We start from the raw sequence: 25238 nt of genomic DNA, 5'->3' as shown, positions 1-25238 counted from the left end.
CTGTGGTCTCTTCTCCATCAGCAGGAAGCGGGAAATCTTTGTAACACATACTCCTTTTACTTTAGAGACAGCCATCCACGTTGCTTGTTTAAACTCTTCTGAGAAAAAGATTTTGTTGCTTTTGAGTAAGCAATCTCTGGAGTAAGTGTGTTGTGTACACTCTAAGATATTTCAGTGGTATATTTTTATAGTTCAGTAAATGGCATTTGAATTCCTAGTTTCATTCACATATTTGTAGAACGCTGCAGAGTGGGGGAAGTAGCACTGATATGGAGAAGAATTGTAGAGACACCTGGTGATTCATTAAACTGCAACTTGTAGAAGACCATTTATTTTCTTTACATTCTGTGCAAGCTGCTCAATTACTTGCTACGGTTGTCCTACCAGTAGGTGTCTAGGCAACAGTTCCAAATCACTTGCACGGTGGCACTTTGGTTCTTGAACTTAATCTGTTCCAGAAGTCCCTTCCAAAACCAAAGCATTCCAAAACCAAGGCGTGCTTTCCCATAGAAAGTACAGTGGTGCCCCGCAAGACGAATGCCTTGCAAGACGGAAAACCCACAAGACGAAAGGGTTTTCCGTTTTCAGAGGCGCTTCGCAAGACGAATTTCCCTATGGGCTTGCTTCGCAAGACGAAAATGACGAAAATTTTTGAGTTTTTCCCCCGCTCCCCAACCCCTTTTTCTAAAGTGCTAAGCTGCTAATAGCCTTTTAGCAGCTAAACCGCTAATCCCTTAAGCCTTTAATAGCCGTTAATAGCCCTTAAACTGCCAATAGTGCTAATAGCGCTAATCCGCTAATGGGCTTGCTTTGCAAGACAAAAAAACCGCAAGACGAAAAGACTCGCGGAACGGATTCTTTTCGTCTTGCGAGGCACCACTGTAATGCAAAACAGATTAAGCTATTTGGGACTTTTAAAAACAACCCCTAAAACAATTTAACATGAATTTTACTATCTAACAAGACCATTGATCCATAAAATGACAGCAATAATCAATGTACTGTACTATAAAATAAGCAAGACAGTATTGTAGATGATAAAAATTAAAATGAATTTTTTCCCTTACTTGCACTGATGATAGTCCTTGTTTGGATGGGGGGCTTTTATCCATTTCCGCAGTCACTCAATCAATCAATCAATCAATTAATCAATCAGTCAGTAGCTGAACTGGGTTCCACACAGTCACAAAAGCAAATGTACCGAAAAAGCCTCAAAAACAAAAATGCAAAATAAATAGCAAAAACTTAATCCGCTCCGGAAGTCCATTTGACTTCCGAAATGTTCAAAAACACTGATTGGTGCAGGCGCCCTGGGAACAAGAGCCGACAACCGCATTGGATGTTCGGCTTCTGAAAAAACATTCAAAAACCGAAACACTTAATTCCAGGTTTTCAGCGTTTGAGAACCAAGGTACCACTGTATCTGAGTTGTTTTGCTGCCTTCAGGGTGGCTGTTACAAACGAACCTCACAGCGTTTGTCAGGCTGAGCTCAGGACTAGGATGTCAGTATTCTTTCAATTCAAGGCACTGAGAGACGTTTATATTGCAGTCCGGTCTAAATTTAAGTCCCACTTAAATGAAGTTCGCACAGAAATGCTTAGTTGTGTATTTGAATTACAGTCATGGGGTTTCTAACTTAAGTAAAGCTGCTCATTACTTGTTTTCATTTTTTAATGCATAAGCTATTTCAGGTCGATAGCAATATCAATCTAATTTTGACCAGTCTGACAACATAGAACATGTTACTATGTTTCATTTTTATGTGAGTAAATTATTTTTGTGTGTGTGCATAAAAGTAGCATGTGCTTCCAGCTCAAATAAGTCAAGAAAGAAATACCCTCTGTAGCTTTCCTAAGATGCCCACATAAAATTCTTAAATCTCTCCAGACAACCAACCTTCATTTTACTGGTTCTTATCATTGTAATAGGTTTCTGTCATCCACTTATCTCTCTGCTTTCTTCTTCAATAAACTTTCCGTCTCCATTTTCTCTGTCTCTCTTGATTTTTCACTTTATTTTTCTCCCCTTTGTGTATTGAACCTTTTCTTCTTCTTCTTCTTCTTCTTCTTCTTCTTGTATAGATCATTCATATTACTGGCCATCTTTCACATTTAAAAATATTTACCATGCATTCATTGTTGAGGAGTGAATCGAGCCCTTATAATTTTTAAAAGAACATTCATTTTGGGAGGAAATGATATTGAAATTTGCTAGAGAAGAAGGGGAAGTAATTTGGAACAAACACAGACCTTTTCTCACCCAATGCACAGTTTCATTTTATTACTTTTCACTCTTATCAGTTTCTTAAGGAAATAGTTACAGCAGCAAACAAAATCAAATTCAGTGAGGGGTGTTTTTGTTTTTTTTTAATTTTTATTAGTGATAGTGGATTATTTAGTTCCATTTCTATTATAGGTAAAAATCCCTGTCAGGGACCACTGCATATTCCTGCATTATAGAGGATTGGACTAGATGATCCTAAGGGTCTCTTCCAACTCTGATTCTATGAGAGAAGTTTTCATTATTTTAACGTTTTTAATATTGTCTTTTAAACATGCTTCCTCCCTCCCACCATCATCTCCAAAAGCCATGCATAATTGTTTTTTTATAATATTAGTTAACTGCAGGCACTATATAATGAAGTCAGTAGAAAGGTACCTATCAGTCCAGTGATCATTATATACTTATCCAAATATTTATAAATTATGAGACTGGGTTGTATATTTATAGACATTGAATAAATATTAGGCTCTCAGTTGCCACAGCCCCATACGTGGGAAAACGCCAAGTTTCTCTTTGTGCGATTCCTGTTCAGGTGAATGTTCTGCATGCAACTCTGATTTTTTTCCTCCACCATTGTCTCACTGTCTCAAAACAAAAAACTGGACTGACACTTGAATGAGAATGACATGCTTGGGAAACTGTTTATGGGCCCCTCCAGCTCCCCGAAACTCATATTATACCATCTAAAAAATTTGTACAACAATGCCTGCAAAAGTAAGGGAATAATGTTGCCCTTGCTTTAGCAGTGTTTGCCAGCTGATGCCATAACTCTGGTGTCAAATATGACAGCTTAAGTTCCATAGCCATTAGTGATCTTTGTGATGACTCTCCTGGTCCTTTACAAGCAATGCTGAAGAAACTAGAGTCGCCATTAAAGCATCAGAAACATATAGAAAGTATCCGCCACTCACGTACATGTTTGAACATGGGATTATGTAAGCTTGGGTCATCATGCGCTTGGGTCGTTCTGCTAAATTGAGATGGTTACCTGAAAGCCAAAGTTCTGCTGTCAGGTTGCTGCCCATGCGACTTTGAATGGAAGACATAATAAAAGATCCATTGTGGTTTTCCAATGCCCTCTTAGTTGATTTGTTTGTTTTTGTTAATCTTCCCCCCAGCCCAAGTAGATACCTAGCCAAATAAACACATGAGGAATCCAGTCGGATTTTGTCTACCATAGTCTGTTCTAAACTGCATTTCTCTTTCTGAATCTTCTGTGATCTGTTGTGCTTGGAAAGATGGGCCCTGCTTCGAAGATCTTAATAATGAAGCACAAGGATGGTTAGGAATTCTGTTCTGCCTTCCCTTCCTCCTGTGTGTCCCTCCCTGCCAAAAGACCTTCTTTGACTTCCTTATAAAGTATCGCAATAGCAGCAAATTGCCCAGGCGATGAGCATAAGGATCAGGGGAGTTCATTCATGGCACCTGCAGCCTCACATGCAATCCTGCGCTTTGCTGTCTCTATCCAGTGGATTGATCTGCTGTGATTGCTATGATTGCCAAACCCTCTAACTGATGCTGATTAATAAAAACCTAGCATTACAATCCTATGCACATCTACTGCAGAGCAAGCCCCATTAAGTTCATTGGGACATGCTCCCAGGTGAGTGTGTATAGGATTGCAACCTTCATTCTGTATTTCCAGTTTTTCATTTCAAAGGAAAGAGTTTTGTTCCTTTTTAGGGAGACATAATAATAGCGAAGAACTGTCTTATATAAGAAGTATATAGATTATATAGAAGTATATAGATTAAGGGCTCAAACTGATTGCCAGCAGAGATTAGGCGGTTTTCAAAGTTGCAGGAGCACACTGGAATTGTATGGCTTGTTTCATTGGGGTTTTGTTTTTGATACTAAGGTAATTTTTATCTCTTTGCCTCCTGCAGCAAAATCTGTGTATTAAAGAGCAGGCGAATGTCTCATATTACATGGCCAATGGCTTTAGGAAGCCCAGTAAAATTCTTAAGTTTCCCGGCTTTTGAGTGGCAGATATGCATGCTATGTCCCACACTACCTTTGAACCTTTCAAAAGACATTTGAAACACAAAGCCCACATTTCCCCTTGGGCACACAGAATCACTTGAGTTTGTTTATTTATTTAGGCCTATATAGGCATCCTTATTCTGGACAAATACAAAAAAGTAGCAATCTTTCCCTTTCCTTCTTAAAAATCGAAATAACTGAGACTGCAACCCAACCATGATTACTTGGGAGTAAGCCACATTGACCTTGGCTGGCCTTGCTTCCAAGTAAACATGCGTAAGATTGCACTGTGAATGTATCTAAAGAAGGGCTTTGGAATCTCTGGCTCTCCAGTGTTAATGGACTTCATCTCCCATCAGTCCCAGCCAGTATGGCCAGTGGTTAGCAATGATGGGAGTTGTAGTCCAACAGCATCTGGAGACTTTACCCATAGTCTAAAGTATTTAGCATTATACTGACTCAAAACAGCTGCATTTGGCTCATGTGGCCACCCTTTTTTCTAGTAATATCACCAAATTTATTATCTTTTCTGAGGCCAATTTTAGTAGAATCTGCAGAGTTTCATATAATACAGGGGTTTCAGCCTTTTCCTAATGTGAGGTTACACAGCAGTCATCTTCCCATTTTCCTTAACCAGAATTTTGGCCCCACACTAGAAATTATAATCTTAGTAGAAAATAAAGTACTTGTACTGATATTCTTTATATTGCACATTTCCCCCCCTCACTCAAAATCTTTCCAATCCAAGGACAAATCTACAGGTATAGTGGAACATATTTTCTGTGCAAAATAAAAGTTTGGTAGTCTTGCAAGTAGAAAATGATATTATGGTGTGGATTTTTAAAAGATATTTGTAGAGTTGATGTAGTTTGCACCATTCTGTATAGCAGTTCGTCTTTTAGCATCTAGTGCTAAATTCTAGAACCCTCTCATAGCACTGTTTCTTTCACATCCCTTCAGTCTTCACAAACTAGTCCAGAAATACTTGATGTTCATACTTCCTGACTATTTCCCAGTATGGGTTTTAGTATGCCATTTCCCCACAAATGTTCATATTGGTTCCATTTTTATTTTGCTGGGTTATATTACTATTTATCTCTGCTTTTAGGTTAAAGGCAGAAAACCAACCACAAAACCAAGTTGCAAAAAACAAACAAACCAGAAAGCAAAAAAAGAACAAATTCTAGGTGTTTATTTATTTCAGGCCCAATGCATTTCAGGAAAAATTAATTCCTCAGGGGCACATTTCTAGCACAAGACACTGTAAAATACAGTCATACCTCGGGTTACAGATGCTTCAGGTTGCTCATTTTCCAGTTATGGACCCGCTGAAACCCGGAAGTACTGGAACGGGTTACTTCTGGGTTTTGGCGCTTGGCAATGCGCAGAAACACTAAATTGCACTTTGCGTATGTGCAGAAGCGCCAAATTGCAACCCGCGCGTGCGCAGACGCGGCGCTGCGGGTTGCGGGTGCTGTGGGTTGCGAACATGTCTCCCACACAGATCACGTTCGCAACCTAAGTGTCCACTGTAATCTCATAGTGACTCCTGTCCTATAATGTTGCTTGAATCTGAGGGTTACTGCTAGAAACATGCCCCTGTACAAGGTTTGCTCCCTAAAACTTTTGACAGATCAGGAATCACCTTATTCCTTGCATCTGGAGTTTTTTCCCCTTTTAGATTGTAGGCCTTCATAAATAGGTGCACACACACAGTTGGCGTTAATCTTGTTGGAAATACCTGAATGACAACAGTCTCTCCCTTTGGCAAGGGTTTTTGCAAAAACCATTTCTTCACCCACTAGTATTTTTTAATTTTATTTTAGTAAATACATAAGCAATACCTTAATATGCACTTTCCTGTTGTTAGTTACCTTACAGAACAAGTTTGAGTTTGGGGAGTTTGAAGCAAGTGAAGATTTAATGTGTCAATATCCTTAAGCAGCCTAGTTCACAACGGGAAATCCCTAAAGGTTCTGACTTTCTGCTGTTGTTTTGTTTCCCCGCAAGGTTCTGCCACTTTGCACCACTGGCAACAGCTTGCCCAGCCTCACCTTGGGGGGATCCTCGACCCACGGCCCGGGGTTGTCACGAAGGGCTTCCGGACTCTTGACCTCGACCAGGACGAAGTATACTGCCTTAACGATTTTGAAGAAGACGAGTCAGGTGACATTACATACAAGGGCCTAACTACCTCGCCGTCGATGCATCACACCGAGACCTCAGGTGAGAGGTCACAAGCGCAAGGGACTGTTTCAGACAGCGAGAATCCCCCAAGTCGCTCTCAGGCTTCCCCAGAGGAGATGCAGGAACCGGCGACTGACGATGATGAGGGGTCTGGTGAGGGAACCTCATTAAGTCCAGCACAACTGCCGTGTTTGCAGGATGTCGATTATTGGGCCATTCTCACGTCTCTCCAGAGCAGCATCCGTAGTGTTGCTTCATGTGTAGCTTCTGCACAATCGTGTGCTCAGCGATTAACACGAGACCGTTTCCAAAACGATTGCTTCTAACAAATCATTGATTTTGCTGTACTTTAAAAAAAAAGTGCATGGTTCATTTTTGGTTTTCTTTTTTTTGATAAGAGAAGGCTGCTAAAAAGAATGTGATTCAGTTAAGGTCCCGAGAGAAGAGATGTTGGTGTTGTGTGTCTGCATATACGTGTGTCCGTATGGAAGCTGCAGTGTTAAAAAAAACATCCTTTTTTGTTGTTGTTAAGCAGGAGTTGGGTTTCAGCGCCTATATTATTTCTCCAGGTTGCTCTTGAAGTGCTGTTCATCGCAAGAGGAAGCAAACAGGACCTAGTGATTGAACACAAGCATAGTCTCATTATTTACCGTATTTTTTGCTCTAAAGGTCGCACACCCCCCCCAAAAAAAAAATTAAGGGGAAATGTGTGTGCGTCTTATGCAGCAAATTCAGGCTCCTTGCAATGATAGCGATAGCAATAGCAACACGAAGCCTCCGAAGTGCAGAGGGAGAGCTCCCCCCGCGCTCCTTGGCTTTGTGTTGCTTTCGCTGAAGCTGCCTGAAGCCCCCGGAGCACAGCAGGAACTCCCACTGCGCTCCGGGGGCTTCAGGCAGCTATCCGCAAGCCTTCGGAGCGCAGCAGGAGTTCCCGCTGCACTCCGAAGGCTTGCAGATAGCCGCCTGAAGCCTGGAGAGCGAGAGGGGTCGGTGCACACCGATCCCTCTTGTTCTCCAGGCTTCGCTTGGCTGGAGAGGCGCTGCACAGTTTTCCCTCTCTGCGCAGCGCCCCTTCAGCGAAGTGGGAGGAGAAATGGAAGGGGCTCCGTTTCTCCTGCCGCTTCGCTGAAGGGGCACTGAGCAGAGAGGGGGAGAATTTTTTCCCCCTATTCTCCCCCTCCTATGGTCCGGTGTATCCTATAGAGCGAAAAATACGGTATGTAGGATTAGGTCCCTTCAGGTCAGTTATTCTTTAGGACTCAACTGAGGGATAGCTCAGTAGAGCATGAGACTTAAATCTCAGGGTTGTGAGTTCGAGCTCCACATTGGATGAAAGATTCCTACGTTGCAGGGGGTTGGACTAGATGATCCTCGTCGTCCCTTCCAACTTGGCAATTCTGATTCTAACTACATATAATGCTTTTGCACGCTGGTGGGGGCCTCAGTCTGGGTTGGAAGTTTTTTTTAAAAAAACGTTTCCTAGCATAGCTGTCCTGGCAGCACCCTCAGCTGGTTTTTGACGGAGCCAATATTTAAGGAGTTTGGGTTTGGAAGGGGAAATAATTCTGTAGTGCCATGACTAGGTTTCTCACCACTTTCCTGTCAGACCGAAACAGGAGAAGGTGCCCCTTAAGGCACTTTGCAGGAGAACTGAATTTTCACTTCTGTGCTGCCATGCCTCTATGCTTATAACATGAACTTTTGGTTCATGTTGATTGAGAAGATTGATAGTTTTAACTGTTCTGGAATAGAACAGTACTCTCAACGCCCTCCCACCAGATGTCAAAGAGAACAACAACTACCAGACTTTTAGAAGACATCTGAAGGCAGCCCTGTTTAGGGAAGCTTTTAATGTTTGATGCATTACTGTATTTTAATATTTTGTTGGAAGCTGCCCAGAGTGGCTGGGGAAGCCCAGCCCGATGGGCGGGGGTAATAATAATAATAATAATAATAATAATAATAATAATAATTTCACAAACCAAACTCAGAGAAATCCTTCAGGTCTGGAGCTTATATAATTAGCTGCAATAATAATCGTGTTGTGGCCTTAAGCCATAAAATTATTGGGTGGGTGAGTGAGTGTGTAGTTCAGTGCACAGCTCTTTTCAGAATCAAGTGCTGCTTCCACAGAATGAACATTATTTGCCCAAATATGAAATGTATATCAGAAAGTGTTTGTGCCAGTTGAAGAATATGTGTGACTGCTGCTTTTTAGTTTCCTCGCACACATCATAGAATCTGAAAGTCCCCAGTCCTTTTCATTGGCCCTTGTGTATGCTAACTCAGTTGCACTGAGCAGGTGGAGCAGGTGTCGTTTTGCACTGATTCTGCTTGCTGCAAATCCCAGCACATCAGATCTTCCCCCAAATCCTCTGCCTGCGCCTGATGACTTGAGAGGGGGTGTCTCATGGCATTGTGAACTTTTAGAGTAGACGGAAGTTTGTACCTGCTTCAGATTTTGGAGCAGCACTTAAGATGACCTTTTGAGTTCTCGGCGGTTCCTGAGAACTTGGGGTGTCTGTTCTTCTGAGTATCCTAGCCAGGGCAGAGACTCACATGCTTCTCCCTGGCTAGCGTATCTGTGTAGGCCTGTCCAGAATCTTAATGCTACAAAAGTAGGTGTTTCGTTCTCTTCTGTGCAACAGATTTGTGATTGTTCGTTCGACCAATGTTTAGCTCTTTATTGTGCTTTGTCTTTCAAACCACAATGGCAAGACCTGATTCTCCTTGCCTGTTTTATAGCAGCTGTGTTTCTGACCTTGTAATAAGATGTGTTTTTTTGTGGACTGCATAGGATGAAACCTTTGGGTTGTCTCTTTTCTTTTTCTTTTTGAAAGACTGTTAATTTACAGGAAGCTCACTATTTCCTATTGTGTTCAAAGGACAGAGAATGCTACGGACATGTGAAAAGCTCCGCTGTTGACTGCTGGAGGATGCTGTTTGTCAAGGTTTCCCTAGTGGTATATTTGCAGGATCCGTCCTTGAGCTCTAGAAATTGATTTCCCTTTGGTTCTCAATGTTACACTCCTCTTACTGGGCTCAATTGCTACTTTTAGCAGCCTTTTCCTATCTTTCTTATTCATTCATAACAATGAGTTTTAATTTAATTTTTATCAGGGCAGTTGGAATTCTTCTAATATAATTCTACGGGAAAGCAAAATTGGTGTCTTTTATAAAGTGGATCTTGCGGGGACAACAGTCTCTGCATTTCACAGTTGGAACAATCACCTAATCTAAAACTTGCATTGCTTTGGTCTATTTTAATTTGTCATCTAGCGCTACGCTTACTGTCTTACTTTAATTTCCATCTCAAGTGTTCAGATACTTTTCTCCAAATAACTTTTCCTTTCCATTTTGGTTATTTGAGATTTTCTCCAGCATATTTTAACCTTCTGCTTATTCTCCATGATACACAGAGAATCATGATTGCTAGGCCCAGTCCCTCCCTCCCTTATATATTAACTAATTTACCTTGCTTACCCTAATCCCTGAAGCATCAGCATCAGTTCTAGAGGTGATGTAGAGATTTCTTTAAAAAAACATTGTCCTGAGATCTATGTGTTAACCATTAATAGAATTCATAACACTGTGTGTGACGGGGCAAATCTTGAGTCGCTTTTCACCTGCGTAGACCCCTTCACTTGTCAGGCTGTCTCACTTTCATCCAGGCAATTCCTCTCTCAGGCAGGGATGGGGAAACTCTGGCCCTCCAGGTGTTTCTGAACTACATTTCCCATCAACCCCAGTCACTGTGGCTAACAGTAAAGGCTGGTGGGAGTTGTAGCCAAACATCTGGAAGGCCAAAGTCCCCCCTCTCCTTCTCCAAGGCCTGCATAGCTACACATGAGTCTTCTTAGTTGTGTTGTGTGTGCATGCCTCAAGTCATACACTAAACGGTAGTGACAAGAGAAAAGGACCTTGTGCGTTTTCTCAGCCTCTCTAGAAGTATGGAGTGGCATGTGGATGTGATGTCTCTGTTCAAAACCATGTGTCAAACCGTTGTATATGTCCTTTCACCCTAAACTATGTGTTTGGGGACGTGTTAAATGTTGAGAGGAGGAGGAGGAGGAGGAAGATCAACAGTCACAGGAAACCTCACTGGCATGTTTTTTTGTGCATGTTTTAACACCACTAACTTACTAAGGCTTGTTTAGTGAATCAGAACCTATGCAATCATGAGATCTTTGCTGTCGTAACGAAATGGGTTGTACTTCAAGGAACATTTTGGATGCACGTCCTTCGAATTTCTGAATCGCTTTGCAACAAAGGGACTTAACCATAAAGTATGTCACGTGGCAGAAGGGGGAGAATTAGCACAGCTCCAGCAGCCCTAGGACACAAGGGGTGTGGAAGTGGTCTTGGTTAAAATGTGGTGGCACCCTTACGGCTTCTCTGCCACAGCCCATGCTTTCAAGGTACCAACAAGTACTTTCCTTTTCCCCATTCCTCTCATACATATAAATTCTAAACTGCCTTAATCCTCCTTCCTCATTTGCCATCTCTATTCACGTGACTGTGCTGAATACATATTTGCTTCCCTATTCTCAAATTCTATTCCCATTTTTTTCTTGCATTTGTCCTGCATACTATAAAGACACACACAGGCATGCACATAGCCCTGTACAGCATGGTGTGTGTTAATTTTTTCCCCTCCAGGACTTTAGACGGTCACCCTTAAGCACATTCCCAGTAATTAAAATTACACATTTAAAGGCCTGGGAAAATAGAGATTTTTGTTTGTTTTTGCCTGATTTTGAAATTACATCAAAGTAGGTGCTGGATGAGTTGGATGACCCTCCCTGGGGGGAGAGAGCATTCATTCCATAGTTAAGATGCCACCACCAAGAAGGTCCTGCCCAGTAGCCACTTGGCCACCTCTCAGATGACAGGGAAAGCCCAAAAAAGACCCTCTGTCGAGGATTTTGGTTTATAGGCAGGCACATTTGGAGACAAGCAGTTCCTCAAGCATCCTGATCCCGAGTCATGCGCAGGTTTGCTTAAAGACCAAAAAGAGCTCTTTGGATTGAACCTGGATTCAAAGCAATATGTCACAGGGGGTGACATAACTGTAATGCTCAGTCCGCCTAACAGCCTTGCACCTGTATTTTAGATTTAATTGCAGTTTCCTAACCATCTTTAACTATCATGTGGGTGGCGCTGTGGGTTAAACCACAGAGCCTAGGACTTGCCGATCAGAAGGTTGGCGGTTTGAATCCCCGCGATGGGCTACATTGCACTCGTTATGCGCAAGGCTGTTGTAGAGCATCAATCCCCAAAAGCGCTCCTTCCATTCACAGAGAAAATTGGACCCGCCAGAGGCTTCCACAAATTGGGGTGGGGGTTTTTTTCTCCAGCTCCCTCTGTAGCCCCCTACACCATTTCCCATACTGAAGGTCTACCGATCTTCTGAATAAGATTTTTTGCAGGATCTGTTGACCTCGGGATATCCCATTCTGTGCATGGAACTTTACTCCTGGAACTCTGGATCCAGTGGAATATCTGTTTAGATTGGTTGCCTCGCTCTCTCACACCTTTGTAGGCTTGACAAAGGCATGTTTTTTATAATGTATGTAAGAATACGCATTGTGTTAAAATGTGGACAGGGGTTAAAAGAATCTTAAGCAGTGTGACATACTTCATGGCTAGTTCCAGTTTGCGTTCTACAGATGCACTCTACAGCAATTTCTAAACACAAATTAAGGACGTGTTAAATAAACTATAAAAAATATTGTTATGATCTAGGGTGCCGGCAACTGTGTCTTGCTGCAGCACTGTAAAATTACGGCAAATATATTTCCCTTTCTGCTTAACATATGGCAATATTTTTATGAATGAATATGACGTAATTGCTATCTTGTGCAGCTGCAGATGGTTCTGTCTTTGGTCGGGGAGGAGGGGAAAAGGCAAGGAAATGTCGCAGATGGACAGTAGTGGTTCCAAAATGGTTACACCGGTCTCCGGGCACAAAAAGAAACACACATGTGTTCTGTTATGTACATATTTTAATGTACATAATATTTACTGCTGCCTCTCTACTGGGATCCATTACTGAAACAAAAGATGACGGGATACTTTTGCCCGGATCAATATGGGGGAAGCTGAAATGCGTAATCATTCCGGGCTTTGCTGATTTCTTTCACAAGCCGCCAAGGTCTTGTCTGCCGGCTGGACTTGTTTAAATCTCCTACCGGCATTGCCTCTTCAGAAAAGGCTAATGTGGAAATGGATATTGAGACCAATTCTTAAAGTTACGGTTGTGGCATGGTTACCACTCCTGCCGTGGCTCCTCTGCCTGCAACTTTGGCAATGTTAGAACAACTAAATCAGGGGGGGAAGTTGACAATGTGATTGCTGGGGGAAATGGCGGCATATTAAGTAACCACATCACTAGCCCCTCTCAAATGATCTTGCTGTTCTATTTCCCTCCCAGAGTGGAATAATAATAATAATAATAATAATAATAATACCTTATACCCTCCCCACCTGGCTGGGTTAATGATAAGCCACCACGAGAGAGGAGCCACCATGCCACCCAGCTGGTCTGTGAGCACATTAGTTACTTAAACTTGCTAGGAGGACTGGGCTTCCTAATCCTTAAGGCATCAGAGCCTGTTTTTGAGCCCTAAAGAATACAAGAACCGAAAAGGTGTTAGCTCTGATGACGAACTCTCCTCCTGGAGATGGATGTGCTAAAGAGAGTGAATCAAATCCTACGCCTGGTGTATTTCACCTTCCCTGCATCGATCCCACGAGAAGTATCGCATCGCTTGTCCATCTGTTTGAGTGCACAGATCTTTTCTTTTCTCCCCCCCCTTTATATATAAATGCAAAGAATGTTCTATTCTTTTTGATGTAGTACATCATCCTGGGAAGTGCATGTCACAAACCAACTCCACCTTCACCTTCACCACCTGCCGCATTCTGCACCCTTCTGATGAGCTCACACGAGTCACTCCAAGGTAAGGGGTTCCCGAGAGCTCCCTGGGGCAGGGGAGTGCCTTAGCCCAGAAGGCAAGGGGATTTGGAGAGATGCATATATTTCAAGGTTCGGCACCTTCTAAACTTCCCATCAGATCACATCACCAGCTTGCCTTAAATATACGTGGCACTTATTTTTCCAGAATCATCCAAGAAATCTAGCATGTCTCCAAAGCTGATTGCAGCTCCTGTGGAGAGTAATAATGTCAGTGTCCACGGAAGGAAGACACAATGAGATTAATGTCACTTTGTGCCTCAGAGTCATGAATAAAGCCAGTGGCTTTACAGTCAAAGCTGGGGGGAAAGCACACGGTGGGGCGGCCGCTTGGTCTCTTTCACAGTGGGGCGGCCGCTTGGTCTCTTTCACAGTAGTCAAGTCTTCAAATAATTGAAACTATGCTGGTACCTCAGTTCTGGAACGTAATACGTTCCGGAAGCCCGTTCGGCTTCCGAAACGTTCAAAAACCAAGGCAAAGCTTCTGATCGGTTGCAAAGGTTTCTTGCACTCAGCGGAAGCCGCATCACACTTTCAGGTTCTGCAAAATGTTCAAAAACAGAAGCATTTACTTCTGAGATTTTGGCGATCGAGAACCGAAACATATGACAATGGAGGCGTTCGGGAACTGAGGTACCACTGTAGATTAATGTGGCAAAATTGGCATAATCGACGAATCTGAGGAGAGGGATTCCTAACAGAATTAGCCAGGTATGGGGGGGGGGGTTTAAAAAGTACTACAGTTGTCTGTTAAATGTAATTGTACACTAAAAGTCCCTCAAGGTCCTAAAAATAGATATGTCCAAGGGTTTGAAATGAGTTATCGTTGTCAAAAACTCATGTAATAACAACAGACAGTTGTCCACACAGTTTTGTAGCAGTTTAAATGGTGCCGTGACACACAAGGTAAAATTAGTTAATAAATTGATAGATTTTTCTACTCCAAAGTCCCATGGAGACCTGGAATAGAGCCTCCCGACAGAAAGCATCGCCGGCTGGCTCCATGTCACAAAATGTTGTCGAGCCTTGCTTCATGTAAAAATAAGGCCGGTCTTTTGAATGCCTTAACAAAGAAATTGAAGAAATAGTAACACACACCATGATGAAACCCGCCACTGCCCCACTTTACGAGGGGCACCTGTCCTAACAAGCCAAGGGATATGATGTAAATTCCTTCACCTCAACTGTCTTCAGTTTCTGGAATTCCTACTCTCCCTCACCCTTTTCTTTCCCCAGCCCGCATAAAATTTGCCATTGATCCCATCCTGTGAGGTGCTGGGAAAAGCTACAAATTTAGCTGCAAATCTTTCTCCATCTTCCCTATTGAACTTCTGGCGGCAATCTCTACTGCTTAAGATGTGAATTTCTATTGTGACATTAATTTCATTGCAAAGTACACTTGCTACTTCCCTTAGCTTACCCTGAAATCTATACTTTGCTCTCTCTGATGGCCAGGGTGGGGTGGGGGGGTTGTCTCTTTTATTTACTGTATTGGCCCGAATATAAGCCACACCCGAATATAAGCAGCACCTTTAAAATTCAAGGAGGGGGGAGACAATACCAGAATATAAGCCGCTCCCTTAAAATTCCGCAGGCACTCACACCCGTTCCGTTTTACCGTAGGTCTGTTTCAGGCAGCACTTTAACTTTTCGCGGTTGGAATTGGGGGGGGTAAAGGTAAAGGGACCCCTGACCATTAGGTCCAGTCGTGGCTGACTCTGGGGTTGCGGCGCTCATCTCGCTTTACTGGCCAAGGGAGCCGGCGTACAGCTTCCGGGTCATGTGGCCAGCATGACTAAGCTGCTTCTGGCAAACCAGAGCAGCGCACGGAAATGCCGTTTACCTTCCCGCCGGAGTGGTACCTATTTATCTACTTGCACTTTGACATGCTTTTGAACTGCTAGGTTGGCAGGAGCAGGGACCGAACAACGGGAGCTCACCCCATCACGGGGATTCGAACCACCAACCTTCTGATCGGCATGCCCTAGGCCCTGTGGTTTAACCCACAGCGCCACCCGTGTCCCGGGGTGGGGGGCTTATATTCAGGCCAATACGGTACTTTGACATTCACTGTGGATTCAGAACCAAAGCGCTACCAATGCAAGGGGATGGAGTAGTGGAGCTCCTTAAACTCTGAATGATGCTTCTTCACAGGTCATGTGAGGAAGACGATGAGACTGCTTTATGTCACCTTGTGCTGAGAGGAGATGTAGGGCACACAATATGACCAGCGTGACAGGGGGTGAGCAGCGCTGCCAGCAGCCTCCGTGCTGGCAGAGTCCTGTAGAAGGAATGTTAGTGTTTTATGGCACCAGCTAACTCAAAGACTTCTGATCAGTCCCACCTCCCTCTTTCCATTCTAACCTAACATCCTAACACAAGGTGGCATTCTAACCAAACACTATAAGTTCCATATAGTGAAGTGCTGGTTTTAACACTGATTTGAAAGCACAGTTACTCTCTTTTTTTGATCTTTGTTTTCAGGACACATTTTGAATACTCTGCCTTCCTCCCTCTAACAAGGCCCTGCTTTTGTTAGCATAGGGGTGATTACCAATTTTGGAAACATCTGGCAACCTCCCTTGTCATTGCCTTGTTGGTCGACTTTAGCGTAGGGACGCTTCTTGCAATAATAATAATAAGAAGAAGAATAAGAATAAGAATAAGGCAGCAATAAAATATTAAACATTAAAAACTTCCCTAAACATGGCTGCCTTCAGATGTCTCCTAAAAGTCAGAGAGTTGTTTATTTCCTTGACATCTGATGGGACGGTGTTCAACAGGGTGGGTGCCACCACTCAGAAGGCCCTCTGCCTGGTTCCCTGTTACTTCACTTCTCACAGTGAGGAAACTGCCAGAAGGCCCTCGGAGCTGGACCTCAGTGTCTGGGCTGAACGGTGGGGGTGGAGACGCTCCTTCAGGTATACTGGACCGAGGCCATTTAGGGCTTTAAAGGTCAGCACCAACACTTTGAATTATGCTTGGAAATGTACTTGGAGCCAATGTAGGTCTTTCAGGACCAGTGTTATATGGTCTCTGAAATGTACCTTTTGTTGTTTGTGCAGCAACCTCAGCTTATTTGATGCTGTGGAGAAGAGTGCAAGGCCTGGTCCCAAGGAGTTTGCAGTTGAAAGTAGTTAGCGATTTATCTCGGGGAGTGTGGTGACTGAAGGAAGTACAGGAAAATGTTTATGCACCTGCCTTAAAATTAAGCCTTTCTAAATCTGATATGTTTGGTAGCTCCTGCTCCAGGACTTGAGCGCTAGTGAATCTGACATAAATGCCCCTTGCCCCGGCAATATGAGTATAGTAACCTACTCTTAAGTAGGCATTCTTAAAGATTTTGAGAACAGACTACTCTTGGCAAAGGTTAAAGAGAGAGTAAGATTCAGTGCAGATGCCCAGCAACTCTTATGGAGGTATCAAAATGAACTTCTTTCCCAAGTGTATTTTACAAGCCATTCCCAGCACCTAGTTAGCACGTATATTGCTTGATCAGGAAGACTAATCCATAAATCCATTTTGGGGTAGAAAAGACAAGGGTAAAGGCTGCAGCCATTTACAGATACTAAACAGAAAAGGACCTTTTTTATCCCAGATTTGATGTGATACTCCCTTTTAAATTAGTCGAACTATTTTTATTCATGAAACCAAGTAAACCAGGATTTCCTGGAATACTAGAACACAGTCATTTCTCTTTTGTGAATCTTGTACAGCATCACATGCCCAAGAGTTTTTGCAAGTTCCTTATTTGAAAATAGAATGGGATGATTGTCTCCAGGCACCATAGTAATTCACCTAGGTTCTGTTGCTTCCTCCTTTATGCAAAAGAACCTGCCTGCTCCTTCCGAGTGTGGGATTATGTGGAAGCTATCATGTTTCCCTTCCAGTAACTGCTGCAGAACTGCTCCAGTCTACCTGCCAGCCCTAGCCTAGGACTAATATCAAGGAGTATTTTAAGCCTGGAATGAGTGAGAATGGACAAGCTTCTCTATTAGCACATTAGAGCAGATTTTGTTAAACTTTCCTTCTGCACAAAGGACCGATTCAAGTCGCTAAACCTAGGGCAAGATCACAGACAATGTCTATAAAAAGAAACATTTGTGTGCGCACACATACTCACTGTTGCACGCACATGTTTGTATTTTTCATGTGCAATGCTTTTGTCAATGTGACAAAACATATCCCCAGGGCTGCAGCAGTTTGCAGTGACTTGTAGTGACATTCACTTGTTGAGAGCACCTAGCACAGGCATAGGCAACCTTCGGCCCTCCAGATGTTTTGAGGCTACAGTTCCCATCATCCCTGACCACTGGTCCTGTTAGCTAGGGATCATGCGAGTTGTAGGCCAAAACATCTGGAGGGCCGAAGGTTGCCTATGCCTGACCTAGCACAAAGGAATGTTGGTTTCCTGTTCACCTGAGGGGGAAATGTAATATTTTCCGCCACTTTCCCCCTGTATGTGTACGATATGGTGGTGACATGACTTCATTTCACCCCAGCTGCCATGTCAAACAAGCCATGTGGATAATTGCCCTTAGCGCTCTTAACCAAGTTGGTTGGCTGTTATCAAACAACTGGAATTACAGCTGCACTCCACAAGAGGGCATATTTGCTATGCAGCAGGGAGCAGGCTGCTGTGATGACTAAGTTCTGTGTACTCTCAAGTTCTGTGTACTCTCTTTGGCTTCTCCCGAGGCAGCTTCTCATGACAATATTATTATTATTATTATTATTATTATTATTATTATTATTATTTATTATTAGGGAGGGAAGAATACACATAGGTGCATATGTTGAACTGGCTTCATGAGTTGTTTGACACACAGCCCAATCAATGTGACTTTTCAGGATATGTCGCCATGTATCACATGCAGTGATAAGGATGTGTCCCTGAATGTTCATAAAGTGTGCTTTAACTACACCATAATTTCAGTTATGGCCCCATAGCAGCCAGTGCATGGGATTACACCTCAAATAAATGTTCCTTTAGCTCCCTCATAAGCCTCCCACACCAGTTTTCAGTGGCAGAATCCTAGCAGGGTAGAATTATTACTTTTTTTTACAAGACCCTATTTAACCCATGCCGAAACAGCAGCTGTTTGAGTCAGCCCCACGACAATCTGCTCACACTAGTCTTATAGCTCCCAAAATGAATTCTCACCAATATACTTTGTATCAACAGAGTGTACTGGTTTTGTTTTTTTAAGGCCCCCCCCTCCCAATTTTATATTTGCTCCAAACCAAAACTCAGTCAGCGGGAATACAGCTAGTGATTTCAGTGGCGGTTTTGTTTTGTAGCGAGTATTCATGGCAGAGATTTATGTACAGTGGTGCCCCGCAAGACGAATGCCTCGCAAGACGGAAAACCCGCAAGACGAAAGGGTTTTCCGTCTGCAGAGGCGCTTCGCAAGGCGAATTTCCCTATGGGCTTGCTTCGCAAGACGAAAAATGACGGAAAAATTTGAAATTTTTTTTTTGCTCCAAAACCCCTTATTTTGAATCGCTAAGTTGCTAAAAGCATTTTAGCAGCAAAACCGCTAATCTCCCAAGTGTTTAAAAGCCGTTTTTAGCCCTTTTTTAGCCAATAGCGCTAATAGCGCTACTCCGTCAATGGGCTTGCTTCGCAAGACGAAAAAACCGCAAGACGAAAAGACCCGTGGAACGGATTCTTTTCGTCTTGCGAGGCACCACTGTAGCAGGATTTGTGAACGTCATAATTCATGTTCTTCTGCACAGTTTCTCTTGCCATCACTGTAATCAGAATGTCTTGATAATAGAAACCTCATTAAACCAGCCCTTGTTAGAGGAAGAACCAGCTATTATAACTTGCAAAAATTGACCAAGCATGCATTTTTAGTGTGCACATTGCCTGCTCTGCATCATTTCATGGGAATGGCGTTTGATGGCTATTTTCTGGCCTGTTGTTCAGAGTTTACCTGGTAGGATCAGAAGGTAGAATAAAATAAAACAACTAATCAGCAGTTGATCAAACAATTGCATGGTGTGGGTGAGAAGCTGTGAGCTCGCAACCTCCCCTAATAATAACCAGACCTCTTTTAGGTGGGTAGGAGCAAAAAAAATGTAAGCATTGGTCTCCGTACACTTACTTGCTTACTTGTGGGGTTTCCTTTCTGCTGTGTGTTAAATGGAAATAAGCTGATGAAAGAAATGGATATAATGTTGCTGCCCCATTGAGCATAGAGAACAAGAAGCCACAAGACTAAGGTAGCTTTTGTACATGATCACATTGTCTGGAGTTTCCCCCCGTTTCCTCAACCATAATGTCGCCAATTTGCATAATCTAGAATGTGCATTTGGTTTTATAAGAATCTTCTGTATTTCCCAAATTTAATATCATCCGGAAAGGTGCACAGTAGACTAGGGTTTAGACCAAGGTTTCCCAAACTTGGGTCATTTTGGACTACAATTCCCATCATCCCTGACCACTGGTCCTGCTAACTAGGGCTGATGGGAGTTGTAGTCCAAAAACAGCTGGAGAGCCAAGTTTGGGACTCACGAGTATGTGGCCTGTTTGCAGGAAGCTTGCATTTAATAACATCCGCTGTAAAATAGTGAATATATTCCTTCCACCCTCTTTTTTATTATTTAACAAAACTAATGTACCTCTTGCTTGTAATTGGAGCGTCTAAATAGTTTACAAAAAATAAAACAAACATGAAAATTTTCAGTACAAGGGAGTTTAGGACAAGCATTCCTTTTTCACAGCTAGTGATAAAGCATAACTGTATGGAATATGTTCTGTCTGTGTAGCTCCCTTAAGTTCTGTTGGTACACTTACAAACAGGTGCAATCCTATTATTAGGTTGTTAACCGAAGCATTTACTTCTGGGTTTACGGCATTCGAAAACCGAAACATTTGTCAACGGAGACATTCAAAAACCGAGGTACAACAGTCCCTTGGTTTTTGAACAGCTTATTTCTCAAATGTTTTGGCTCCCGAATGCCGCAAATGCCCAAATGTGAGTGTTCTGGTTTGCAAACTATTTTTGGAAGCCAAATGTCCAATGGGGCTTCCGCGGCTTCCGATTGGCTGCAGGAGCTTCCTGCAGCCAATCAGAAGGCGTGCTTTGGTTTTCAAACGTTTTGGAAGTCAAACGGACTTCCGGAATGGATTCCGTTCGTCTTCCGACTGTACTCAAATCATTCCTGAGAATGGTGGTTGAGAACTCATTTTTCCTACTACCTCAGACAAACATCGTCTCTCTAGCTGACCTTTAATAATCTGAGGCAATTGGATTACGTTTTTATATGTGGGTTTATCAAGCAGCGGCAGTTTGAAAGTCAGTATTCCGATGGAGACCTTGACTTGTTTTTCTGTTTCTCTCCCCCCTGCCAGCCTTAACGCAGCACCTACTCCAGCTTGTAGCAGCGTTGGCAATTTGAAAGGCACCCCCGTGGCCACGCCGTGCACCCCTCGGCGCCTGAGTTTGGTCGAATCCTTCACCAACCTCCGGGAGTCTACAACCACCATGAGCACTTCCTTGGGTCTGGTGTGGCTACTCAAAGAGCGTGGGATATCGGCGGCAGTGTATAACCCGCAGAGCTGGGACCGCGCCGGCAGGAGTTCCCTCCTGAGCACCTACGCTCCCAGAATGGCCGTCATTCCTTCCACTCCCCCCAACTCGCCTATGCAGACGCCTTCTTCCTCCCCGCCGTCTTTTGAGTTCAAATGCACCAGCCCCCCGTACGACAACTTCTTGGCTTCCAAGCCGGCCAGTTCCATTCTGAAGGAGGTGCGGGAGAAAAAGAACATCCGCAGCAGCGAGAGCCAAACGGATGTGTCCGTCTCGAACCTCAACCTCGTGGACAAAGTGAAAAAGTTTGGGATTGCCAAAGCGGTGGGCTCGGGGCAGCCGCAAGCCCCTGCGTTGGCGGACGTGCAAGGACCTCTTTTCCCCGGGGCACAAAGGCCAATGAAGGCCTTTGCTCCTGGGAGCCTGGTACCAGAAGACCTGGCCTTGGGCGGTCCTTCTGTGACAAGTGCCATTGGGGGTCTTCAGCTGAACAGCGGCATTAGGAGAAACCGAAGTTTTCCAACGATGGTGGGTTCCAGCATGCAGATGAAAGCGCCATCGTCTTTTACTCCTGGCCTGTTGATGGGAGCAAAGCTTCCTAAGCAAACCAGCTTACGGTGAATGGCTTAAGATGCGGCCGAACTTGTAAAGGAGAAAACGAAAGCGCTCCTTCTTCAGACAGTTTTTTTAAAAACAACAACAGATTTTTCTTCTTCCATTTACCATTGAGTTTGACAAATCAACTTTGTGCCTAATGGGGGGTGGGGGGGAGGGGAAGAGTGTAAACTTTGTACAGGATGTAAATATGTACCAGATGTATTATAAAGTGAATCATGACACTGTTTTGACAATTTAACATGCTAACCTTTTGGAAAGGGTGTTTTTTGTTTTTCTTTGCACTGAAAAAAAAAAGAGCAATCCTTGGATAGAAAAAATAAAAATAAAGAATTCTTAGTTAGCCTAGCTTGATATTGGAACTAGCCTCATCTAGCAAAGGGTTACAGATCATTCTTTCCAAACTGTGGGATATCAGCACACATAGTAACTCCTATAAACACAAGAAATTTTTGTAGTTCATCAAAGCAAGTAGATTAGCATCTTGAACATCTTATTCTGCCTTTATGGATGAGAGGGGGAATATTCAAATGATCTTTTTTCTTACAAAATAAACTTGAAGTAATAATGTGTTGAGAGTGACTGCTAGGTCTGCTAGGTGCCAGGAAGAAAACACACCTCTACTGCTGCTGTTTCATGTCCTGTGTTAATATTATTTTCAATGCTGCGCTGGAATGTGGAAGGAAAAGTGCTTTAAATAGTGTTTTGTTGCAGACACTGAAAATACACACCTCTCAGAAACAAAACAAAATCTTGTATCTTGCTTTCATGAGGAGCCAAAGTCACTGAAAGAGTTGATTGTAGGTATGTTTAAAAGCCTAAATTTAAACAAATGTAGTACAGTATTGCCAAAAGATGTGTCCTTAAGAGAATAATTTCAAAAATAGCTTAGGAAGAGTGGTACAAGTGAAGGATAAATATTTCCATCTATTCTTTACCTCCAGATTTTGAGGTATTTAAAATGACCCAATGGATCACTTCATAAACAGGGTTAGACCATTGCTATTTTAAGTGACGGTATAATTGTCTTTTTCATACATATCTGTTTCCATCCGATCCATGTGATAGAGCTAATAGCAAATGGTTTTACATCATCCGCCCTAATACCTTTTGGAAATCTTCAGTATTTGGACTTTTCTTCCCCCAAAGACTTTTCTAATTGTAAGGCTAATTCATTATTTAGTATTACATATATTTTTAATGGTTCGTTCACACAAATCAGGATCAGACTGGTTTATGATCCTGGCTTGTTCACTAACCATAAGGATAAACTAATGAGTTTCCCTAACTTTGGACTTCACAGGGAGCTCTGGTTAGTTTGAAAGTGGAAGCAGATGTTTGTGACCTTGAGGGTGCTTCCAAGGTTCATTCACTTAACGCTAAATCATAATTTAGCGCTGTAGCATTGCGTCCAAAATGACCCAGTATGTAGAAACTTGAAACAACATCTGGAAAGAACTGAAAACAAACGAGGATCACAAGCCACCATTAAGTTCTTCCGCCAAGAAGATGGCAGCTTGGCCAGAGCATTCTTGTGCAACTTCCATTGGGGTTTTTTTTTGGGGGGGGGGGGCTATTCAACAGAACTTCCTGTCCCAGGTCAGGTTTATTTTTGAGCTTATGTTTTGAAGCAGTTGGTGTGCCTAGTTGTGTGGGTGGCTTGTTCTTGACTTGATTTAAAACCAAACCCACTTTATTTATTTGATGCCAGTACCTCACTACATACCGTGCATTGCCGTTGTGCCAGACTGTTACTAAATCATTAGCACTGATAAATATTTGCAGTAGTGGAACTGTGCGGTTGTCGTTTTTTATGAGCGGCAGATGAGCCGGGTTATCTGTTCACGGATTAGCTAGTTGCAATTCTGCTATGAATATTGAGAATGTCAGAGGACAGCAAGGGAGGGGATCATTAGCGAGTGCATGGGCTTCTAGATTTCTATTTATTCTACCGACATTTTAGCACTTCGTCATTGCCTCTTCTTGCTGTTTGTCTGTGTGCACTTAATTGCAATTTGCAAGAACATAACTTAAATCTTTTTATCTGAATGTATCTTAAGACAACCAATAAATTAACAATTTTGAATAGGTGAAAAAAAAAATCACGAATGTATGAGGACCTTTTCGTGTACCAAGAGACCATGAGCTCATTTGTGGAATAAAATGGTAAAAACCCAACGATGAAGTTTGGAAGTATTATTATTTACTCTTTTTAAATAAAAGAAGGTGTCTAACCACTGGAAAATCAGGTCACAAGACACTGAAGAATTACACTTCTGTTTTATTCACAATTGAATATCAATAAACCAATAAAGGTGTCTAACCACTGGAAAATCAGGTCACAAGGCATTGAAGAATTACATTTCTATTTTATTCACAATTGAATAAACCAATAAAGGTTATATTGTGGATTATTTTCTGGATTTGTGTTTCCTGCATTTCCCCCCTGTTTCTGTCTTCCAATACTTGTTATTTCGGTTGTGAAATGGGATGCCAGATTCCAAATAATTTTTTGTCTGGGAAGCAGAGCAGAATGCAGTGACCTGTCACCTGTGGAGGGAAGCTTGCCTTCATTTGGAGAGACAAGAAGCCCAGAAAGACTGGCTTTTACCAGCCCTGCTCCTCCACGGAGTCACACATTCACACACCTTCCACTAACCCGTTTTTCTCTGCACACACAAATAGGCCAGGTTTTTCCCCAACAGAAGCCAGACTCAGAAGTGCTCTGGAGAGACTTTCTCCCCAGCTAAATACGATTTGGGAATACTTTCTCAGCACTCTTCTCACTGGAATAAGCCCAGATCAATGAATTTACAGAACTCAATAATATCAGTAATAAGCCCAGATCAATGAATTTACAGAGATACATTGCTGCTTTTCTAGGCTGGCCAGGTAAAGGGGGGAAATTACTGTGTTTTCTCTTGCTTTGACCTAACTCTGGACAACAAACTCAGAAGAGCAACAGTCGGATTGCAAACGCGCCTGATTTGCTGGAGAGGGCATTTATAATCCTGCTGAAACCTTATATAACTTTCAATGCAGTTATGAGGGTCCTGATTTAATCCTTGGGGGAAAGCAGGAAATAAACTAAGAACTGAGGTTCACATGGGTCCACTGCCCTCCATAAGGAACTCCTGCTGGAATTGGATTTGATTATTTCTTAAGCCGGGGAGATGGGTGGCGATTGTCGAGCTGATTGCATTTGGCTGTGCAGAGTTGATCAGGAAAGGGGAAGAAAGTACTGTAGTTCAGAATGTATCTCAATGTGAAGTAACAGCTTCATTATAGACAGTGGCGTAGCGTGGGTTGTCAGCACCCGGGGCAAGGCAAGTAATTTGCGCCCCCTAATCCGGGGCAAGGCAAGTAATTTGCCCCCCCTGCTGCACTGTCCCTCCCCCAGATAGTCCCTCGCTCTCTCTCCGCACCGCACGCCTGGCACCCTCCCCTCCACAGTGGGCGGCGACCTGGCGGCTCGGATCGGATTTGCACAGCCAGCACTGCAGTGAGAGAGAGTGAGTGAGCCAGGTAGGGGCAGAGAGCTGCGAGTGCGAGCGCCCCCCCCCAGATGTTGCGCCCGGTGCGGCCGGCCCCCCTGCACCCCCCACGCTACGCCACTGATTATAGACCATGGCATGGGAGCCAAAAGGGATAAAGG

At 43.1% G+C, this 25238-nt stretch overlaps 1 protein-coding gene across 21 annotated transcripts in view; it reads left to right on the top strand.

Moving 5' to 3' along the window:
• Positions 1 to 23761, top strand: part of TRAK1 (trafficking kinesin protein 1) — a 137805-nt gene extending 114044 nt beyond the window's left edge. For 10 of the 21 annotated variants that reach the window (XM_083404736.1, XM_083404719.1, XM_083404735.1 and 7 more), the window contains 3 exons: positions 6278 to 6607; positions 13314 to 13416; positions 20791 to 23761. In XM_083404736.1, coding sequence (XP_083260862.1) covers positions 6278 to 6607; positions 13314 to 13416; positions 20791 to 21589 — 1232 coding nt within the window. In that variant the 3' untranslated portion in view covers positions 21590 to 23761. Of the gene's footprint in view, positions 1 to 6277; positions 6608 to 9339; positions 9418 to 13313; positions 13417 to 15584; positions 15673 to 20790 lie in introns of those variants that run through there. The other 11 variants (XM_083404722.1, XM_083404723.1, XM_083404728.1 and 8 more) reach the window with 5 other exon arrangements.
• Positions 23762 to 25238: the final 1477 nt, after the last annotated feature.

Source organism: Podarcis tiliguerta (assembly GCF_965153285.1).
Source record: "Podarcis tiliguerta genome assembly, chromosome: 12".
NCBI lineage: Eukaryota > Metazoa > Chordata > Lepidosauria > Squamata > Lacertidae > Podarcis > Podarcis tiliguerta.
The sequence above is the reverse complement of the archived record's forward strand: the minus strand, read 5'-3'. Positions and strand labels throughout refer to the sequence as shown.